This window comes from Penicillium concentricum (genome assembly GCF_028827145.1).
Source record: "Penicillium concentricum strain IBT 3081 chromosome Unknown utg000002l_segment0_segment0, whole genome shotgun sequence".
Taxonomy (NCBI): Eukaryota; Fungi; Ascomycota; class Eurotiomycetes; order Eurotiales; family Aspergillaceae; genus Penicillium; species Penicillium concentricum.
The window spans coordinates 7,547,652-7,563,553 of NW_026622755.1; the positions used below are offsets into that span (position 1 = coordinate 7,547,652).

General features: G+C 49.4%; 7 protein-coding genes across 7 annotated transcripts; 2 read left to right on the plus strand and 5 right to left on the minus strand.

Annotated features, from left to right (window-relative positions):
* Nucleotides 1-18: 18 nt before the first annotated feature.
* Nucleotides 19-1,017, minus strand: N7517_006584 (HIT family protein; the record flags this gene model as incomplete). The annotated part of the gene is made up of 6 exons (XM_056724314.1): nucleotides 19-126; nucleotides 203-217; nucleotides 276-368; nucleotides 562-630; nucleotides 782-864; nucleotides 978-1,017. 6 exons carry the CDS (start codon nucleotides 1,015-1,017, stop codon nucleotides 19-21), a joined length of 408 nt encoding a protein of 135 aa, XP_056580564.1.
* Nucleotides 1,018-2,204: 1,187 nt separating this feature from the next.
* On the minus strand, nucleotides 2,205-3,334 carry N7517_006585 (sodium:calcium antiporter; the record flags this gene model as incomplete). Its single annotated transcript, XM_056724315.1, has 2 exons — nucleotides 2,205-3,110; nucleotides 3,167-3,334. 2 exons carry the CDS (start codon nucleotides 3,332-3,334, stop codon nucleotides 2,205-2,207), a joined length of 1,074 nt encoding a protein of 357 aa, XP_056580565.1.
* A 614-nt stretch (nucleotides 3,335-3,948) lies between these two features.
* N7517_006586 (complex I NDUFA9 subunit family protein) lies at nucleotides 3,949-5,486 on the plus strand (the record flags this gene model as incomplete). The annotated part of the gene is made up of 8 exons (XM_056724316.1): nucleotides 3,949-4,094; nucleotides 4,160-4,173; nucleotides 4,231-4,293; nucleotides 4,344-4,438; nucleotides 4,502-4,593; nucleotides 4,645-4,786; nucleotides 4,839-4,997; nucleotides 5,049-5,486. The coding sequence occupies 8 exons, from the start codon at nucleotides 3,949-3,951 to the stop codon at nucleotides 5,484-5,486; spliced, it is 1,149 nt and encodes a 382-aa protein (XP_056580566.1).
* Nucleotides 5,487-5,752: 266 nt separating this feature from the next.
* On the plus strand, nucleotides 5,753-6,698 carry N7517_006587 (uroporphyrinogen-III synthase HEM4; the record flags this gene model as incomplete). Its single annotated transcript, XM_056724317.1, has 2 exons — nucleotides 5,753-6,023; nucleotides 6,091-6,698. 2 exons carry the CDS (start codon nucleotides 5,753-5,755, stop codon nucleotides 6,696-6,698), a joined length of 879 nt encoding a protein of 292 aa, XP_056580567.1.
* Nucleotides 6,699-6,985: 287 nt separating this feature from the next.
* Nucleotides 6,986-8,352, minus strand: N7517_006588 (mitogen-activated protein kinase; the record flags this gene model as incomplete). Its single annotated transcript, XM_056724318.1, has 5 exons — nucleotides 6,986-7,014; nucleotides 7,086-7,433; nucleotides 7,484-7,865; nucleotides 7,936-8,131; nucleotides 8,180-8,352. 5 exons carry the CDS (start codon nucleotides 8,350-8,352, stop codon nucleotides 6,986-6,988), a joined length of 1,128 nt encoding a protein of 375 aa, XP_056580568.1.
* Nucleotides 8,353-10,024: 1,672 nt separating this feature from the next.
* Nucleotides 10,025-12,420, minus strand: N7517_006589 (uncharacterized protein; the record flags this gene model as incomplete). The annotated part of the gene is made up of 5 exons (XM_056724319.1): nucleotides 10,025-10,623; nucleotides 10,678-11,751; nucleotides 11,827-12,007; nucleotides 12,065-12,283; nucleotides 12,337-12,420. 5 exons carry the CDS (start codon nucleotides 12,418-12,420, stop codon nucleotides 10,025-10,027), a joined length of 2,157 nt encoding a protein of 718 aa, XP_056580569.1.
* A 604-nt stretch (nucleotides 12,421-13,024) lies between these two features.
* On the minus strand, nucleotides 13,025-15,884 carry N7517_006590 (COPII subunit SEC24; the record flags this gene model as incomplete). The annotated part of the gene is made up of 3 exons (XM_056724320.1): nucleotides 13,025-13,600; nucleotides 13,658-15,304; nucleotides 15,357-15,884. 3 exons carry the CDS (start codon nucleotides 15,882-15,884, stop codon nucleotides 13,025-13,027), a joined length of 2,751 nt encoding a protein of 916 aa, XP_056580570.1.
* Nucleotides 15,885-15,902: the final 18 nt, after the last annotated feature.

Below are 15,902 nucleotides of genomic sequence, written 5' to 3' on the forward strand. Positions count from 1 at the left end.
CACTTAAGCCAAAGCCGTTTAAATCTTCGACTTGATCTCCTCGTGAAGAGCCTTGAGCTTGTCCATATCGGTCGCCTGGGTAGGCCAGCCAATGCCCAAGCCCTCTGTCTCGTTGGGCTTGGGGATCTATTGTCTTGTTAGTGTATGTTCTCAAGACCGTTCCCAGTGTAGAACCAAATATGCAAAAGATAATAGAGCATACCATGTGGAAGTGGACCTATAGAGACGACTGGTTAGCACCGTCACGATTATCAAGATCATCTATTGAAACTCACATGGTCAACAACCTGGTGCGCAATGCGTCCATTGTTCTGCAAGATATTGAAATCCTCGGCGCCGCTGGCCTTGGCGATCTTCTTCGCGACGGGCTGCGTAGAGCTTCGTTAGCTATGTCCCTCTTCGCCAATCCAGTTCCGGGCCTCTCAGGGACCTTGTGGAATTGCCCCCAAGGTTGTCCCCCAAGGTCCTTGAGGAATGTAATCGAATTCAATCAGAGATCAAAAACATTGGCCCTCCTCTTCACTCTCTTCGTCCCCCGAGGTTATTCTCTCGTGGACTTACCAGGATCTCGACCAGGTCCTCATCGGGGATATCAGTCAGCTTTGCGCCGTGGAACTTGGGAATGACAAGCTGTGCATGTTGTCAGTTTGGTTTTCATAGAATAATCGGTCTTCAATTGCCGGCTGAAGCTATCACCGCAGTTCGGGCAGCTTCGCTGGTGCACCGCTACGAGGGGCACGCCGGATGCGGGGGAAGAGGAATCGTAGGAAATAATACGCACCGCATGGCCACGGCTCAGCGGCTGGATATCGAGGAAAGCAAAGACCTTGTCGCTCTCGAAGAGCTTCAACGAAGGGATATCTCCTATAGAACCCCCAAAGAAACAGGTCAGTCAACCCATGTTTTGCTATGACGTGACGAATTGAACAGAGCAATAGCCGTGTAGCTAAGTAGAGCCATGTAGACAATGAACATACCCTTGATGATCTTGCAGAAGATACAGGCAGCAGACGACATTTTGTAAGGTATTAAATTGTCTGGAGAAATCTAGAAATGAAGCTCAAGTCCAAATGCAAATAATCATGTCACATCCCTTGTCCGCCGAACACCTATTCGCCGAACGCTTACAAAAACACCGACGCTTAGCCTCTATATAATGTCTCTTCGAATTTCTACAGCAAATTTTTTATTTGAAACTGAAACTTGATTATTACATAGACAAATAAGATAAATGAAGTTGACGTACATACTCCCTGGATAATCCTCTGGTGACATAGGCGGGGATGGTTTCAGCTGAAGTCCCTTTCACCGCCCAATTTCCGGAAAAAAGAAGCAATGTCGTCCACGAGTTTCGAACTCCGACCTTTTCGTGTCCAGCCGACTAGTCAAAATTAGCAGTAGGGGGTAATATAAAGAAGTAAAGAGAAACACACCCGAGGAGTGGGACAAGTTAGTGCAGAACCCATTTCTTGCCTTTTACCAGAGATGGCCGTGATTTGCCCACAAAACTCCTCTCATAAATCTTTGGAAACACAATGACACAGCAGTCATTTATTTTTTGTTCTTTTGCTTTAATTAATATCATAATGCTATCCTATCGTACATCAACTATGGATTAATTAATTTTTGGCGAATATTGGTGTGCGTAGATGGATGATATATAGTCCAAGGTTGTAGCTCTCAACACCTACTATGTACTCACTGTGACCTATACTGAGGGGGATACCATTAGAACCCTGTGGAAATGGTGTGCTCATTTCCCATGGCACCATTAGACTGACTAGTCAGGTTGTTCGTGTCGTAAAGATGTAGGTAGCTATATGGATTCCATGGTCACAACTTGATATGCCCCTAGTTTGGCCTGCCAGACAAGAAATCTTAGTTAAGCTACAGACAAACAGCTTGATTTCTGCTATGGTCTATGGGTAGAATGCGATATTACTTCTAGCATAGCCCTCTACATTGTGTATGCAACAGGTAAGCGGGTGGAGATACACATTCTGGAATATGCCCATGCTATAAGTGAACCGATGAATGCTAACGACCATGTACAGTACTTCTGGAAGTTGGTGTTAACACCTACCATATTATATTAAGAAGGGTCTCAGAATAGCTATTTCCCGTCTCGTTATCTGTACTTTACTTATATAATTACATGATGTTGAACTGGGCTTGCGATATGCGTTGAAGAGGACTGCCCTGCTTTAGCGTCTGTACACGGTGAACTCCATGACTAGAAAAGTCACATAGGCAGCGAGAAGTACCAGGCCAGCAATTCGGTGAGGTCCAAGAAAGACGACAACTAGGAGGCACACCGATGATACCCAAACTGTCATCAGATCAAACAGGACAAAGGTATCTGATTGATCGAGGGGGCTTCCTGCCACCGCAACAACACCGACACAGAGCGTTAACAGGAAGATATTACTCCCTGCTGTGGTTGCAACCATTATGCCTCCCTGTCCACGAAAGCCACTAAGCATAGAAATCAACTTCTCCGGCAGGGTCGTGGCAAACGAGATCACGGTTAAGCCAAAAACCGTTCCTGACAGATGGAGGGAATCGGCGATAGTACCTGCGCTGTGGGCAAGGATATATCCAGACAAGGAGAGTGCGAGCAGTCCAATGATAAGCTGGAGGACATGATGATAAAGTGGTCGCGGAAGATTTGTTATTTCCCGGGACGTATTCGTACCTCCCAACAGAGGAGAGGCTTCTGAAACTGACGGCCTGGCACTATGTCCTGGTGTTTGTTCACAAACATTGATTGATTCATCGTCGCTTTCACTGTCCGACAGCTGAGGCGGTTCACTGATACCTCTATACATGGCATAGCCAATAGAGATAATATAGAGGGCGAAGAGGGCGATGAGAAGCCCACCGGTGACTCTATTCAGCTGTTGAAAGTATGTCAAGACTACGAATAGAGTAGTGACAAAGAACAGAATTGCAGAATATATCTTCGCACTGGTATCAAAGGAACCACCGCCTGGATGGCATAAAAGCCCCAGTGAAAAGGCACCCAGGATATTGGAAATTGTAGACCCCATGACGTTGCCCAAAGCTAAAGGGGTGCGACCTTGTAGGATTGCAGCGACAACGACAGCAAGCTAGAGAGACATTGTCAGCACCGACCAGAGAGAGTGTAGAACTCGAAGCGATGTACCTCCTCATACTCAGCTCCAGCAGTCAAAAGGGCAATAAGAGTTGGTGAGATGCCTAGTCGCTGTCCTGCGATCACAGTGTGATCGATGAATTTGTCTGCACCATAGTCAAGGACAAAGACCCCTGCAATGAACGCTGCCGTGTTGAAGCAAATACTGTCCCAACCCATTGCATAAGTGTATGTTAGGTTCTAAAAAGCCATTTAAGTTTTATATGTGAAAACTATATGCTTGGACGGACTCTATGAGGAACAAGTTTGATCCGCGGCTACTTACCGGTGCATCAATTGACGATGCTGAAGATAGAGGGCCTCTGTGTCTTGACATTAGTTGACAATTAAAGAATGTAGGTGAACTGATTTCCAGAAGTACTGTATAGATGGACTAGGAATCGTATAGCAAGAAATAATTCACTGGTCATAATTTAATAGCGTATAGCCTAGGGAACATCCAATCACAATCTAGGTGTTGTCAGATCAAAATGGAGATTTTATCCTACAGAGGTTGTAGGTATACCATCCCGTAGATTTTGGTTAATGGACTAACTTCAAATCAAATGAACAACCAGAAAGCCAACATATCAACCAAGTCCAAGCAACAAAGAAGAAAGACGAGAAAGTGATTTGTTAAAGTGATGGTCCGTACTCCCGAATTAGGACTAGCGTAATAGTCCCGTGCGGTTCTTCCGACTTGACTGCGAAAGACACTCGCACATCACCACGCCCTTCTTGGCAACACTCCGCTCCAATTAGCTGGTCTCGAGAGATATACTCAGCCAGAGACCATGCAGAAGTCTCGCACCATCAACACTGCCCTGGGGGCCCGGCCTTTCGTACCAGTCCCGCGGGTGCAGCTTCAATTCCAGCGCAACCTTCAGGATGTCCGCATCACCCGGACTGGCAAGCCCCTCTTGAAGGTCCAAGGTGGCCGGTAAGTGATCAATTCTGCTGTGAATACATTTACTGTTCTTGCTTGCTGACGCGCTCTTCCTATAGTTCTTCCATTGGAGGTAGCTAAGCCTTTCTATTCTGATGATATGCTTCGGTCCGTACTCACACAATTATAGGTCACACCGCGACCGTCTTTGGTGCCACTGGTTTCCTCGGTCGCTACATTGTCAACAAGCTTGGTAGGTTGAAGATCTGCACTGCAATTGGATCATGGACTAATGGCCCACAGCTCGCCAGGGTTGCACCGTTGTCATTCCCTACCGCGAGGAGATGGCAAAGAGACACTTGAAGGTCACTGGTGATCTTGGACGAGTTGTGTTCATGGTATGGAGCCCGACTACCGTATAATTGGTTCGAATTGTGGAGGGTGTCTGACTCCCACTATAGGAATACGACCTGCGCAACACCCAGTCCATTGAGGAGAGCGTTCGTCACTCCGATGTTGTCTACAACCTTGTCGGTCGCCAATATCCCACCAAGTGAGTTATAGTGTGTGGTATAAATGAATACATGGTTTCTGACGACCCCAGGAACTTCTCCTACGAGGACGTTCACGTTGACGGTATCGAGCGTATTGCCGATGCTGTTGCTAAGTACGATGTCGACCGCTTCATTCACGTTTCTTCCTACAACGCTCGCCGTGACTCGCCTTCCGAGTACTTTGCCACCAAGGTCAGCATAGCTACCGAAAATATACAAGAATGAGAGTGCTGATGACATATAGGCATGGGGTGAGGAGATCGTCCGCAAGATTTACCCCGAGACCACAATCGTGCGACCTGCACCCATGTTCGGTTTCGAGGACAACCTGCTCCACAAGCTGGCCAAGATGGGCAACGTCTTCACTTCCAACCACATGCAGGAGCGTTACTGGCCCGTTCACGTAAGCCATTCTCCCCGGGTGGACATGCTGCATTGAACTAACCCTGTCTAGGCCATTGATGTCGGTACCGCTCTGGAGCGCATGCTGCACGATGACAGCACCGCCGGCCAGACCTTCGAGTTGTACGGCCCCAAGAACTACTCCACCGCCGAGATCGCTGAGTTGGTCGACCGTGAAATCATCAAGAAGCGCCGTCACATCAACGTCCCCAAGGCCCTCCTCAAGCCACTCGCCTACTACCTCAACAAGTTCCTGTGGTGGCACACCCTGTCCGCCGACGAGGTGGAGCGCGAGTTCCTCGACCAGGTGATCGACCCGACAGCCAAGACCTTCAAGGACCTGGGCATGGACGAGACCGCTGATCTTGCCAACTTGACCTTCCACTACCTGCAGGGCTACCGTAGTGCCTCTTACTACGATCTGCCTCCCTCCACGGAGCGCGAGCGCCAGGAGGACAAGCGATACGTGCACGTGCTGGACGATCAGTAGTTTGTGTTTTTAATGTGTAAATAAGCCTTCCTAGACTCAAATTCGATTTCCTTGTGTTGGATGAAGTGCATTGTATACAATGTAGGTCAGTAAAAATGCCGATAAACTACAGACGTAACTATAAAACTCGAAAGGTCCAATATAAAAAAAAATCCCAATTCCCCAGAACTCCCCGCAATCGATAACATATCAATCCCACCTCCAATCTTGACCTACCCTCACCTTCAACTTCACCTTCACCTTCCACCCCAAACCAACCCCCCAAAATGCCTCCAACACCCATCCTCCTCCTCAAAACAAAATCCTCCCCCCATGATGGCTATCAAGACTTCTTCTCCGCACAAAACTACACCCCCACCTTCATCCCCGTCCTAGAACACCGCTTCCTAAAAAACAACCTCACCCAAGTCCGCGATCTATTCAGCGCCGGCGCATTCAACACCAATGCCTCAACCCCCAGAAAATACGGCGGTCTAATATTCACCAGTCAGCGCGCGGTAGAGGGTTTCGCGCAGATGATCGAAGATGAAAAAGATGGTATATACAACCCATCCTACCTCCCACCTCCCAAACCAATCCCAACCCCAATTAACCAAATCCCCAGTAACATTCAATATCCCAACAACCCCACCCCTCCTCTACACCGTCGGCCCAGCCACAGCCCGCACCCTAACAACCCTACGCAACAAACACCTCCCCTCAGCCACAATCCACGGCGCAGAAACCGGAACCGGCGAAAACCTCGCCCATCTGATCCTCGAACACTACGACACCCTCTACCCAACAAACAAACCATCACTTCTGTTTCTCGTCGGTGAAGTGCGGAGGGATATCATCCCGAAAACACTAATGGATGAAACATTACCGGTTGAGAAACGGGTTGGTGTTGAGGAGCTTGTTGTGTATGAGACGGGGGTTATGGAGTCTTTTGAGGGGGATTTTGAGGATGTCGTTGGTAGAGCGGTGGGGGATGTTTGGGTTGTTGTGTTTTCGCCTACGGGGTGTGAGGCGATGTTGAGGGTTCTTGGGTTGGGGCCTTTTGCTGGGACTGGAACTAAGACTGGGAAGGGACGGGTCTTTGTTGCTACTATCGGGCCTACGACGCGGGATCATCTGCGTGAGAAATTCGGGTTTGAGGCGCATGTTTGTGCGCCGAAGCCTACTCCTGAGGGTGTGCTTGAGGGTATTGAGGCGTTTATGCGTGGGATTTAGGTGGATGTGGATGAGCGTATAAATATGTATTTTGTGTGCTAAGGTAGGGTGGGATGTATATAACTAGATGTAGAACTGGAACTATAAGTATATAAAATTGGGATTAGGAGGGGCAGTTGTATTACGGTGCAAGTCAGGTCTTTTACTTGAACACTCATAATCACATTTCGAGTTGCCCTGCTATCTCTAACATGTATCAAATCACGCTGTCAAGTCAAAGTGCGTGCAGAATAGAATCCATCATCCTCCTAGCCAACCTAATATCATTTGAAATAGTCGAGTCAGATTTACCGCATGATTTCCTCGTAGATCAAGACTGGGAGATGTTAGTAAATGCACAAATACAAGACCAGAACCAGACGCAAATGGGCTTATAGGTAAACTCACGCTTCAGCTGCTCCTTACTCAGAGCATCCTTGTTCTTGTCGAAATCGAAGAATCCATCAGGAATGGGTGGTGCAGTGGGCTCATCTTCGGGATCATGGTACGGCTCGAGGTAAGGGTGCTTCAAGGCTTCCTCGACAGTAATACGCTTAGCCGGGTTGAAAGCAAGCAGCTTCTCAAGCAGATCCAGAGCTGTGTCGTTGCTCTTGGGGAAGAGTGCACGGAAGGGAATCTTCTTCTTAAAGGGGAGGGAGCGGATGTATTCGCGGGCGCGGCGGGATTTGATGCCGTAGTAATCTTCCATCGTGGGTGTGCCGAGGACGTCCAGGATGAGGGTCAGCTGGTGATGATCTAGTGTATGTTAGTTATTGTTCTTGCTGAAGGGAGAAGAGGAATCGTACAATCCTTGCCAGGGAAGAGAGGCTTTCCGCTCAACATCTCAGCCAATATGCAGCCGACACTCCACACGTCAATAGCTTTGGTGTATTCCTTGAATGTCAACATGATCTCCGGTGCACGGTACCAACGCGTGGCCACATATTCTGTCATGAATCCGGAGTTGTCGTCGGTGGAGGCGGCCGAACGAGCCAGACCGAAGTCACAGACTTTCAGGTCACAGTTGGCATTGAGCAGAAGATTCGAAGGCTTCAAGTCTCGGTGGAGGACGTTGGCTGAGTGCATTGCCTTGAGCGCACGCAGGGTCTGGTAGATAAAGTATTGACAGTGGTCGTCTGAGAGGTCTTGTGTGCGGATGACTCGATGCATATCCGTTTCCATCAGCTCCTGCATGCTGTTAGTAAACCGGACATATCCCATACATGCGCATCTTTTCAGATGGCAAGCTTCGACGTACTTGAATCAGATAAACTTCATTGAATCCCTCGTAGTTACGGGGCCGTTGGATATCCAAGATGGAGATAATGTTTTCGTGGTTAAAGTATCGCAGCAACTTCATCTCACGCAGTGTACGCAGACAGAACATGGAATGATCGAACGGCGTGATCTTCTTGATGGCAACCTTCTGGCCCGAGGGCTTATGAATGGCAGAGCTGTATTGGGGTTAGAGGAGCCTTGAAAAACAGTCTCGTACTACTTACCAGACGACACCATAGGCGCCTTCGCCGATAACATCTTGGATTTCATATTGGTCGGAAACATTGAAGGAGATCTTTCGGGATCCTCCCACGGGAGGGTTTTGCTGACCCATAACGATAACGGTTTCTTTGATTTCTTCGGTAGGCTCAACTTTTGGGCGATTGTCAGCTTTCATGATCCGCGGGATCCAGTGGAAAAAAGGTCGAACACGGTCCATTGGGAAAACGGGAGCCGGGGATTTAAAACAGTAGAGGGAGAATAGCGCACAATTTGGTGATTCACAGTCCAGGGAACGTAAGACAATAGCACCTGAGATCAAATGCTCAAAAGCCTCAAGCAACTCGACTGCAGGTGCTAGCGCGAGGGAACAAACGCAACGACAACGCAGAGAAACCGGGAAATAAAGCTTACTTTCGTTTGCGCTGCAATCGAATTGGTTTTTCGGAAAGGTGCTTCAACTCTCGACTGGAATTGAAGTTCGAAGGCGAGATCTCAGAGAATGAAAGGCGTGTAGCAAAGGTAGAGGGGGACCTGGTCGTACGAAGCTCCGGGTGGGGAAGATATGACAGGTACAGCGTCCAGACCTAAGAGACCGAGGTGGGGGTGCGAAATTCACGGGGTTATGTTAGGTCGGGATCACGGTATCAAGTTCGGAGCTTAAGAAGGTGGCATGTTAGTGGAATTGATGGGCATGGAGAGGATAAGCCAAGATTGCTCCGAAGCGGGGTCATCGCTCTGCGGGATCACAACGGGTCGGGCCAGACTGGGGACTCACCTTTCGCCTTTTTCTCTACCAAGGTAAAGAAAGATAAGAGAAGAAAGGAGAGAGAAAAGATGAATCTGGAGAAACGGGCCGTAGGGGGAGAAGTGGTGGGGCAGCTTTGAAGCGGCTCAATGTGGGTGAAACAAAGTCAGAGTTAGAAAGGGAAATTGGCGTTAATTAAGAGAGGAAATGAGGAGAGACTAAGAATGATCGACGATCCTAGAGAGAAAGTAAGTAGAGGAAGAGGAAGAGGAAGAGAGAGAGAGAGAGGTTGCAAGGTTGTTTTTCCCCTGTCCACTTCTCTGGTTTGATGGACGCGGAACCTTGGATCAATAGATCTCCACAACTACACGAGTGGTACTTGATTTTAATTGGAGTTACCCATACATTAACAAGTAGTTTAAAAGTACACCCATAAACGATGGGGATCTCCGCCACAGCGCCAAAGTCTCTCACATGTCGCGCTCTATGGACGACGCTACTGCACCTGGCGAAACTTGTCACAATCATCTTTCCCGCTCTGGGGAGGTGCTAGTTTCATCCTGATTGGAAGAAGAACCCACACTAGTTTCATTAGTCTCAAGGGGTATCCCATTTATTGGGTCTATCTTAAGAGTTGAAGGTCTATATATGTTCTATGTGCCGGATGTTAGCCCGTGCGATTTTTCCAATCAGGGTTGATGAGGACTTTATGAGCGCAGGGTCCTTCTGAGTATTTTAAGATACCCAGTGATCACTTACTCCAGGGCCTATGCTTTAACAGGAATAAAGGACAAGCGCTAAAACATTCAAAATAGAAACGATGTGAACGCTTCTATTGGCCTAGGAGTACTCAAATGCTTGTCTCTGTCAATATGCATATGCAGGCGATTACCGATCTTCAATATTCTCGGTCTCCAGTCAGCTTATTTGGCTAGAGACTAAAAGTCGTTGATGATAGCAGCTAAGGGCTTATCTATTGCCATTCATCTCGTTTGAGAGGTAACAAAGTTTGCAAAAAAAAAAAAAAAAAACCTGATCTGGATAATTGATCCTCTCTGAGACATATGGGATAGCCCAGACCATCCGATTGAACACGTGTAGTTCACTCTACATATGATGGTAGATCCACCGTTGCTTGCTCCAACGTCTCAAAATCAGAGAATGAAACATTGTATCCGAGATGTCGCTTCAGCAGTTCGTGAGTGATATAGCGTTCCGGCATATTCCCCTGCGCATCGAGGAAAGAGACATGGGGATTAGTATTGCTAATTCTCTGTAACTCGTTTGCAAGACGATGATGGCGTGGACATCTATCTGCACCCATCAGGAAGATCGTGACATAAACCCAAGATAGGCCAAGCAGATCGAGCTGGAATTCGTTCATGTCTGCTGCTTCGCCGTCGAGTACGATAAGCAGTCTCAGTATGGGTGTTTGTGGACCAGCTTGCCACCCGTACATAGGGTGATAGATTGCTGTTCCAGAGTGCTTTTGGAAGTGGAGCTCCTTGGCTCTTTGCCAACCTAACATCAGTCGAGTTTCTCCCCCGAATCTAACGTTGGACCATATTTGTTCGAAATTCTGGTTGATGAGACCTATGTAGCGGCCCTGATCTGCGAATGTGACGAACTGATATCCTCGTGTGTTGTGGTCGTGATTGATCATTGCTTGGGAAAAGCGACGTATGATGGCCTTGGCGATATCTATTGCCCGAAGTTAGTATCTGATGTAGACTGGTTGGAGGGGAATATGCTCACCTTTGCTCTTTGGCTGGTCAGATGCGGAATAACCTGTAATGAGGTGCTCATTATAATTCGGGCGAAATGGCGCGGAATTCATAGACTTTGAGGCCTCTAGGAGAACCATGGTTTCGTCTGAAGGAACTGCCGGGTCCCCACCAGGCCTGAAAGGAGACATGACCTGCTTCGAGTAAGCTTCAGTGGATTGAGCATTGCAGATATCGTCGCGTGAGAAGTATTCCGCAGGTATTCCAACCGCAGATTCCAATCTAGATCGAGCCATGCTCATCGCAGAAATGACATCGGGTTTCGTCTTATTTCTAACAATGCCCTCGGTGTTATTCATGACCCAGTATAGGCGTTCCTCGGCGAGATCTTTGTATCCTCTCCAACTAGGGGTGACTCCTCTCCACCCACCAAATGCATCAATGCTCAATTTGAGAGGATTAGACGTGGACTTTGCCCAAGCCACTGGGATAGGCTCAAAGTACCCTGCTCGGAGGAGGTGGAGATACTGAATGGGGCACCGGGCTCGAAGATCCGCGATCTTCTGACTTATTCCAACTGCTTCTTGGTAGGCTGCCACGAGCTGCCGCCATTCTTGATTTGGCCACCTGCCTTGCTCCTCCTCTAGGATGGACACGCGTAGCCCCTTGGTGTGAACAGCTGCCTTCTCTGCCTTCTCCTCTGACGTCTTCTTCGATAACATCCTTTTCAAGCTACCAAATGCCGATGACTTGGAGCTTTCCGCGAGGGGAGCTGAGGGATTATTTTGAAGAGTGAGCCTTTGAACAGCTGGTTGCTGGGTATCAGAAGAAGTTGTGGTATTAGCCCCATTTGGTACAGAGGTATCTAGGTCTCCGGCATCCCATATGATAGTTGGCTCTTTTGCATCAATAGCAGTCTGTGCCGCAGCATTGAGGGATGCATTCAGTTGAATGGTCTTTTGGAGATACTGGTTGTAACCGGACGGAGTAGGCTTCGCTGAATTGTAAGTCCCGGGAGTTGTAAGCGGAAATGGCGAGGGCACACGGCTGTATGGATTTTTCATGATGAGAGCGGATGAATGGCTATCATGATACGCTGATTCGCCTATTCGGACGGGAAAGAGAGAGAGTTAGACCGTGGCCACAACGCAACTGATATCGACAAATTGGCAAAGCTGACCTGGATAGATGACTGCTTTAGACCACATTTCTTGAACAGGAAGCCGGGCTACCTTTCTATCTTTGTACTCGTGGACATCGCAGTGACAATTAAGAAACTGCGTAGTGTGCTCTGGCTCAATATCACTATTGAAGATGACACACGCCTGCTGAATGTTGTGTAGGGCAGCCTTCATATCTTGCTGTCATAGCATACACACGTTAGTGCTTTACTAAGACGGAAGGATTCTATATCATACTTCGTCCTTAGAGCGAATGCTGGCAGCTCCAGTGAATATGTTGGTGTGATGGTGTGCAAGCCCGCTTATTGCTGAACGTGCATACGGTGGAGGGCGCATATCAGCCCCGGCATCCGTCGCATCCATAGTAAGCGTCGGTGGATTGGGCAAACTTGGGGCCGTAGCCTCATTTTGGACTTCATAATACCGACTGATAGCATCCTCGATGTTTTCCGCTCCCTTGAATAGATGTGTTAGTATATTTGGAAAGGGAAGTGATCGATATATCTTACCTCTAAAAACCTAAGGGCTGTCCCTTCATTAGCCTCTGGAGCGATGGAAATGAACTTTGCTATGTCATCTGTCGAGGGTAACATGTTCAAGAGATACTCCGGGGAGGAGGTAGAACAGGATGTCAAATGTCAAATATTCGGCGGGGGTCACCGTATATACCGAGAGAAAAGGAAAAAAGTGCAGGGGTATATAAGTAGCCTGTTCTTACCTGGTGCATTGGTACATGACTACTAGCACCTACCACTAGACCTGAATGGGAGATCGAACAGATATCCCCGGCCCATTTAATTGGCCTTTTTTTCCACACTAGAGATAGCTTGGGGCGTTGGATTTGATTGACCTAGTCAACTTCCTACAAAGTAAAATCATCTCAGGCCTTGCCATTTCCGATGACTATATACAATATGCAAACATAATGGAAAAATGATACCGTTAATTCTTCATAGATGCGATCAGCGTCTATCGCCTTGTCAACTATAACCCAGCGATCTACTAGTACTAGATAATCCCAAAACATGCCCGCCATCATACAAAACCAAACGCAATCTTCCCCAACGTAATGGTACAGGCGGGAGGACTCGCGAAAACATTTCAAGTCCACCGAGACCAACCGGTCAGCTTTTCATTACTGCACGACCTGAGAGCAAATCGTCAGTGCTGACCGATACAATGGCCAGAGCAGAGGGCTCAAACCTTCTCCTGCAAAGTACCCATCCACTGATCCAAGCTGACGCTTTGGTCGGCACGATCCTCAACCAGCATTGTCTGAGCCCAGAGACGCAGGCCGGGCTCACCATCCTCGCGAACAACGTAGAGGTGAGGCACGATCATGCTGCCCACACCCTTGGCCCGGTGGTCCCGACTCTTCTCAACCACGGCCCGCACACGCTGGTTGAACTCGTTCTCGACATCGGGGAGGGTTTGTTTGCCCACGCGCAACTGGGACTTGTCAGGGACGCCAAAGACATCCTCGATAAGCTGTGAAACAGCATCGCGGCCAACCCAAAGGAACTGGGTCTGGCCATCATCAATGAGGTACAGACCGTAGGGCACGAGGCGGCCCGAGGACAAGTTGATAGCAGGGGGCAGGAGGATTTCGCCGGTCTGTTCATCAGGCACGCCCGCATTGTCGGGCATGTCGTGGAGTGAGTACATTCTCGGGTAGATATATTGGATAAGGAGCGGCAGGGGCAGAGTCGACAGAAGGCAGAGTGCTGCGGACCGCATGTCCGTGGGGATCTGGGCGGATTTGCGAAGACCAAGCTAGAGAGGATCAATTAGTATAGAACAACTATCGCAACCAAGATAGGGAAAACTCACGTTCTTGATCAATGCAAGGAACAGGACAGGCAAGGCTCTCAAGTTGGCAGGGAACTGAAGGCCACCACCGCTAACGCTACCACCCGCAAGTTCCTTGCGGTAGGTCTGCAGAAGCTCCACGATCTTAGCCTGAAGAGCCTCACGAGCGGGCTCGAGCCCGCTGCTCAATGTGCGCTCAACGGCCTTGTGGCTGAAGAATGTGGCAATAGCCTGCTGGTCAGCCGAGGCGTAGATATCTGCCAGGTTCTGGGTCGTTGGAAGCGCCAGGGTCAAGACACGGATGCGACGTTCACCGTTGCAGGTAGTGTGAAGGACAGCCGCCTGCATGCAGACGACCGGCTTTGTAACCGTCTCATCAATGGCCACCTCGACCACGTAGGCCTGGTCACGAGGGAAGGCCGGGAAAGCGCAGAGATCGGAACTACGGTTGAAGAAGTTGCCGTAGAAGGTGTTCATACGCAGACCGGTGGTTGCGCGCACGCGCAGAACGGCCTCCAAACCAATCTCCGAAGAGAGGTAGTCAGAGAACTCACGGGCGAACTTCATGGCATCTTCAGTTCGTGCAGCGTTCCAGCCAGGGTAAAAGTAGGTTTGACCACCAGTGTATCGGGGCAAGCAACTCAAAGATGCGACATCTTGGTATTGCGATGAGAAGAGGAACATATCCACAGAGACTTGAGCTTTTGAACATTCGACTGCAAAGCTCTTGTAGAAGGAGTTTCCGGTTTGAAGCAGACTGGATTCCTTGCTGGTGCCCAGCACCTTCTTGTCTTCTCTCATAGTGAGCGCTCCGTGACCAAGGTTGGGCAAAGATGAGCTCAGAACGGTCATCTTTCCACCGACGGGAGAGATCAACTTGTAACCAGCTCGCAATGCCGCACCCATGGCACAGCTGTTGTTTTGGGTGTTCTGGAACATCTCCTGCAGCTTTTTGAGGAAAACTTCAATGTTCTCCCGGCATTCGCTCAGCGTCACCAGCAGATCACCAGGGATGGGAAGGAAAGGCTCGTCCAGATCACTGACAACCAACATCCGAGGTTCCGAGGACTCTGACTCGTCCCGGGGAATGCTGAAGTAGTGCAAGCTTGAGTCTACTGCAATGAAGCCGAGACGAGTACGCCGGTCTGCGTTGGGAATGCGATCAAGGCTCTCCTGGATGGTGCGAGCGGTGGTGGCCAAAAGACCGTTGGTGACCGATGCATAGCTCACATCGATCAAGAAGAGGTAGACGAGAGGTTGGGGTGGTCGGACCATGTATTCCTGCGGCGCCACGAATTCGACCATGCTGTGGTTGAGATCGGCACGCAGCGCACGATCGGCGGGCTTTTGCAGTGTAGAATCCCAATCAAAGGCTTGTGGCACATCGTTCGTCAGGTTGCACATATTACAACGCCAGCGGTGACCATGGTCGAGGAAGGTGACGAAGGGGTTGATATAGGAGCGGCAACGTCGGCATCGTGAGATGACTTGGTCTGGAATCACAGGAATAGGGTCCTCAGCGTCGTGAAGAGAAGCATACGGTTGGATAACAAGGGCAAAGGGCAACTTTGACTTCTTCAGAAGTGAGTTTGTTGTGGGGACAGCGTTGAGCGTGGATCGCATATATTTCGTGGGGCAATTGGCTTCGGGCGATGGGTAAACACTAGTCTGTCAATTGTTAGCATATCAACCACATGCACAACATGGCATCTATACATACTCCCGGAGGCAAGATAATTGGAGGAGGGGGATAATCCAGCTCAGCGACGTTGAAAGGTTGGGATCGAAGATCCGTGGGGTAAAGCTGGTTGAGCTGGACTTGAGGTCGCATAGGGGCTTGGGCCACAGGCTGCGCGGGCGGCATGTGATGAGGTTCGCTCATGCCCATTCCACCGAATTGCTGTGTCATCTGTGTGACATCGGCGGGAGCAGGCGCGCCGTATGATAGTGCTGCGGGTTGCATCTGGCTGGGGTCCGCACCGTAGGCGGGTTGTTGATATCCTGCAGCTTGGGGCTGCTGAGGGTAGGCACCGTAAGCACCCCCAGCCGTAGGTTGTCCACCGAGCGCGGCATTGGCACCGGAACCGAAATCAAATGCCTCACCAGCGTAAGCTCTCTTCTTCTTTCCAGCTGCAGCTGGTGCGGGCACGCCTTGCCCATGGACCGGGGACTGTGTGGGTTCCGGGGAGCCATAGGCGGGCTGACCATACCCTTCTTGAGGAGGGAATCCCCCTTGTGGCGCTGCCATTAGAGTCGAGTAGGTTGT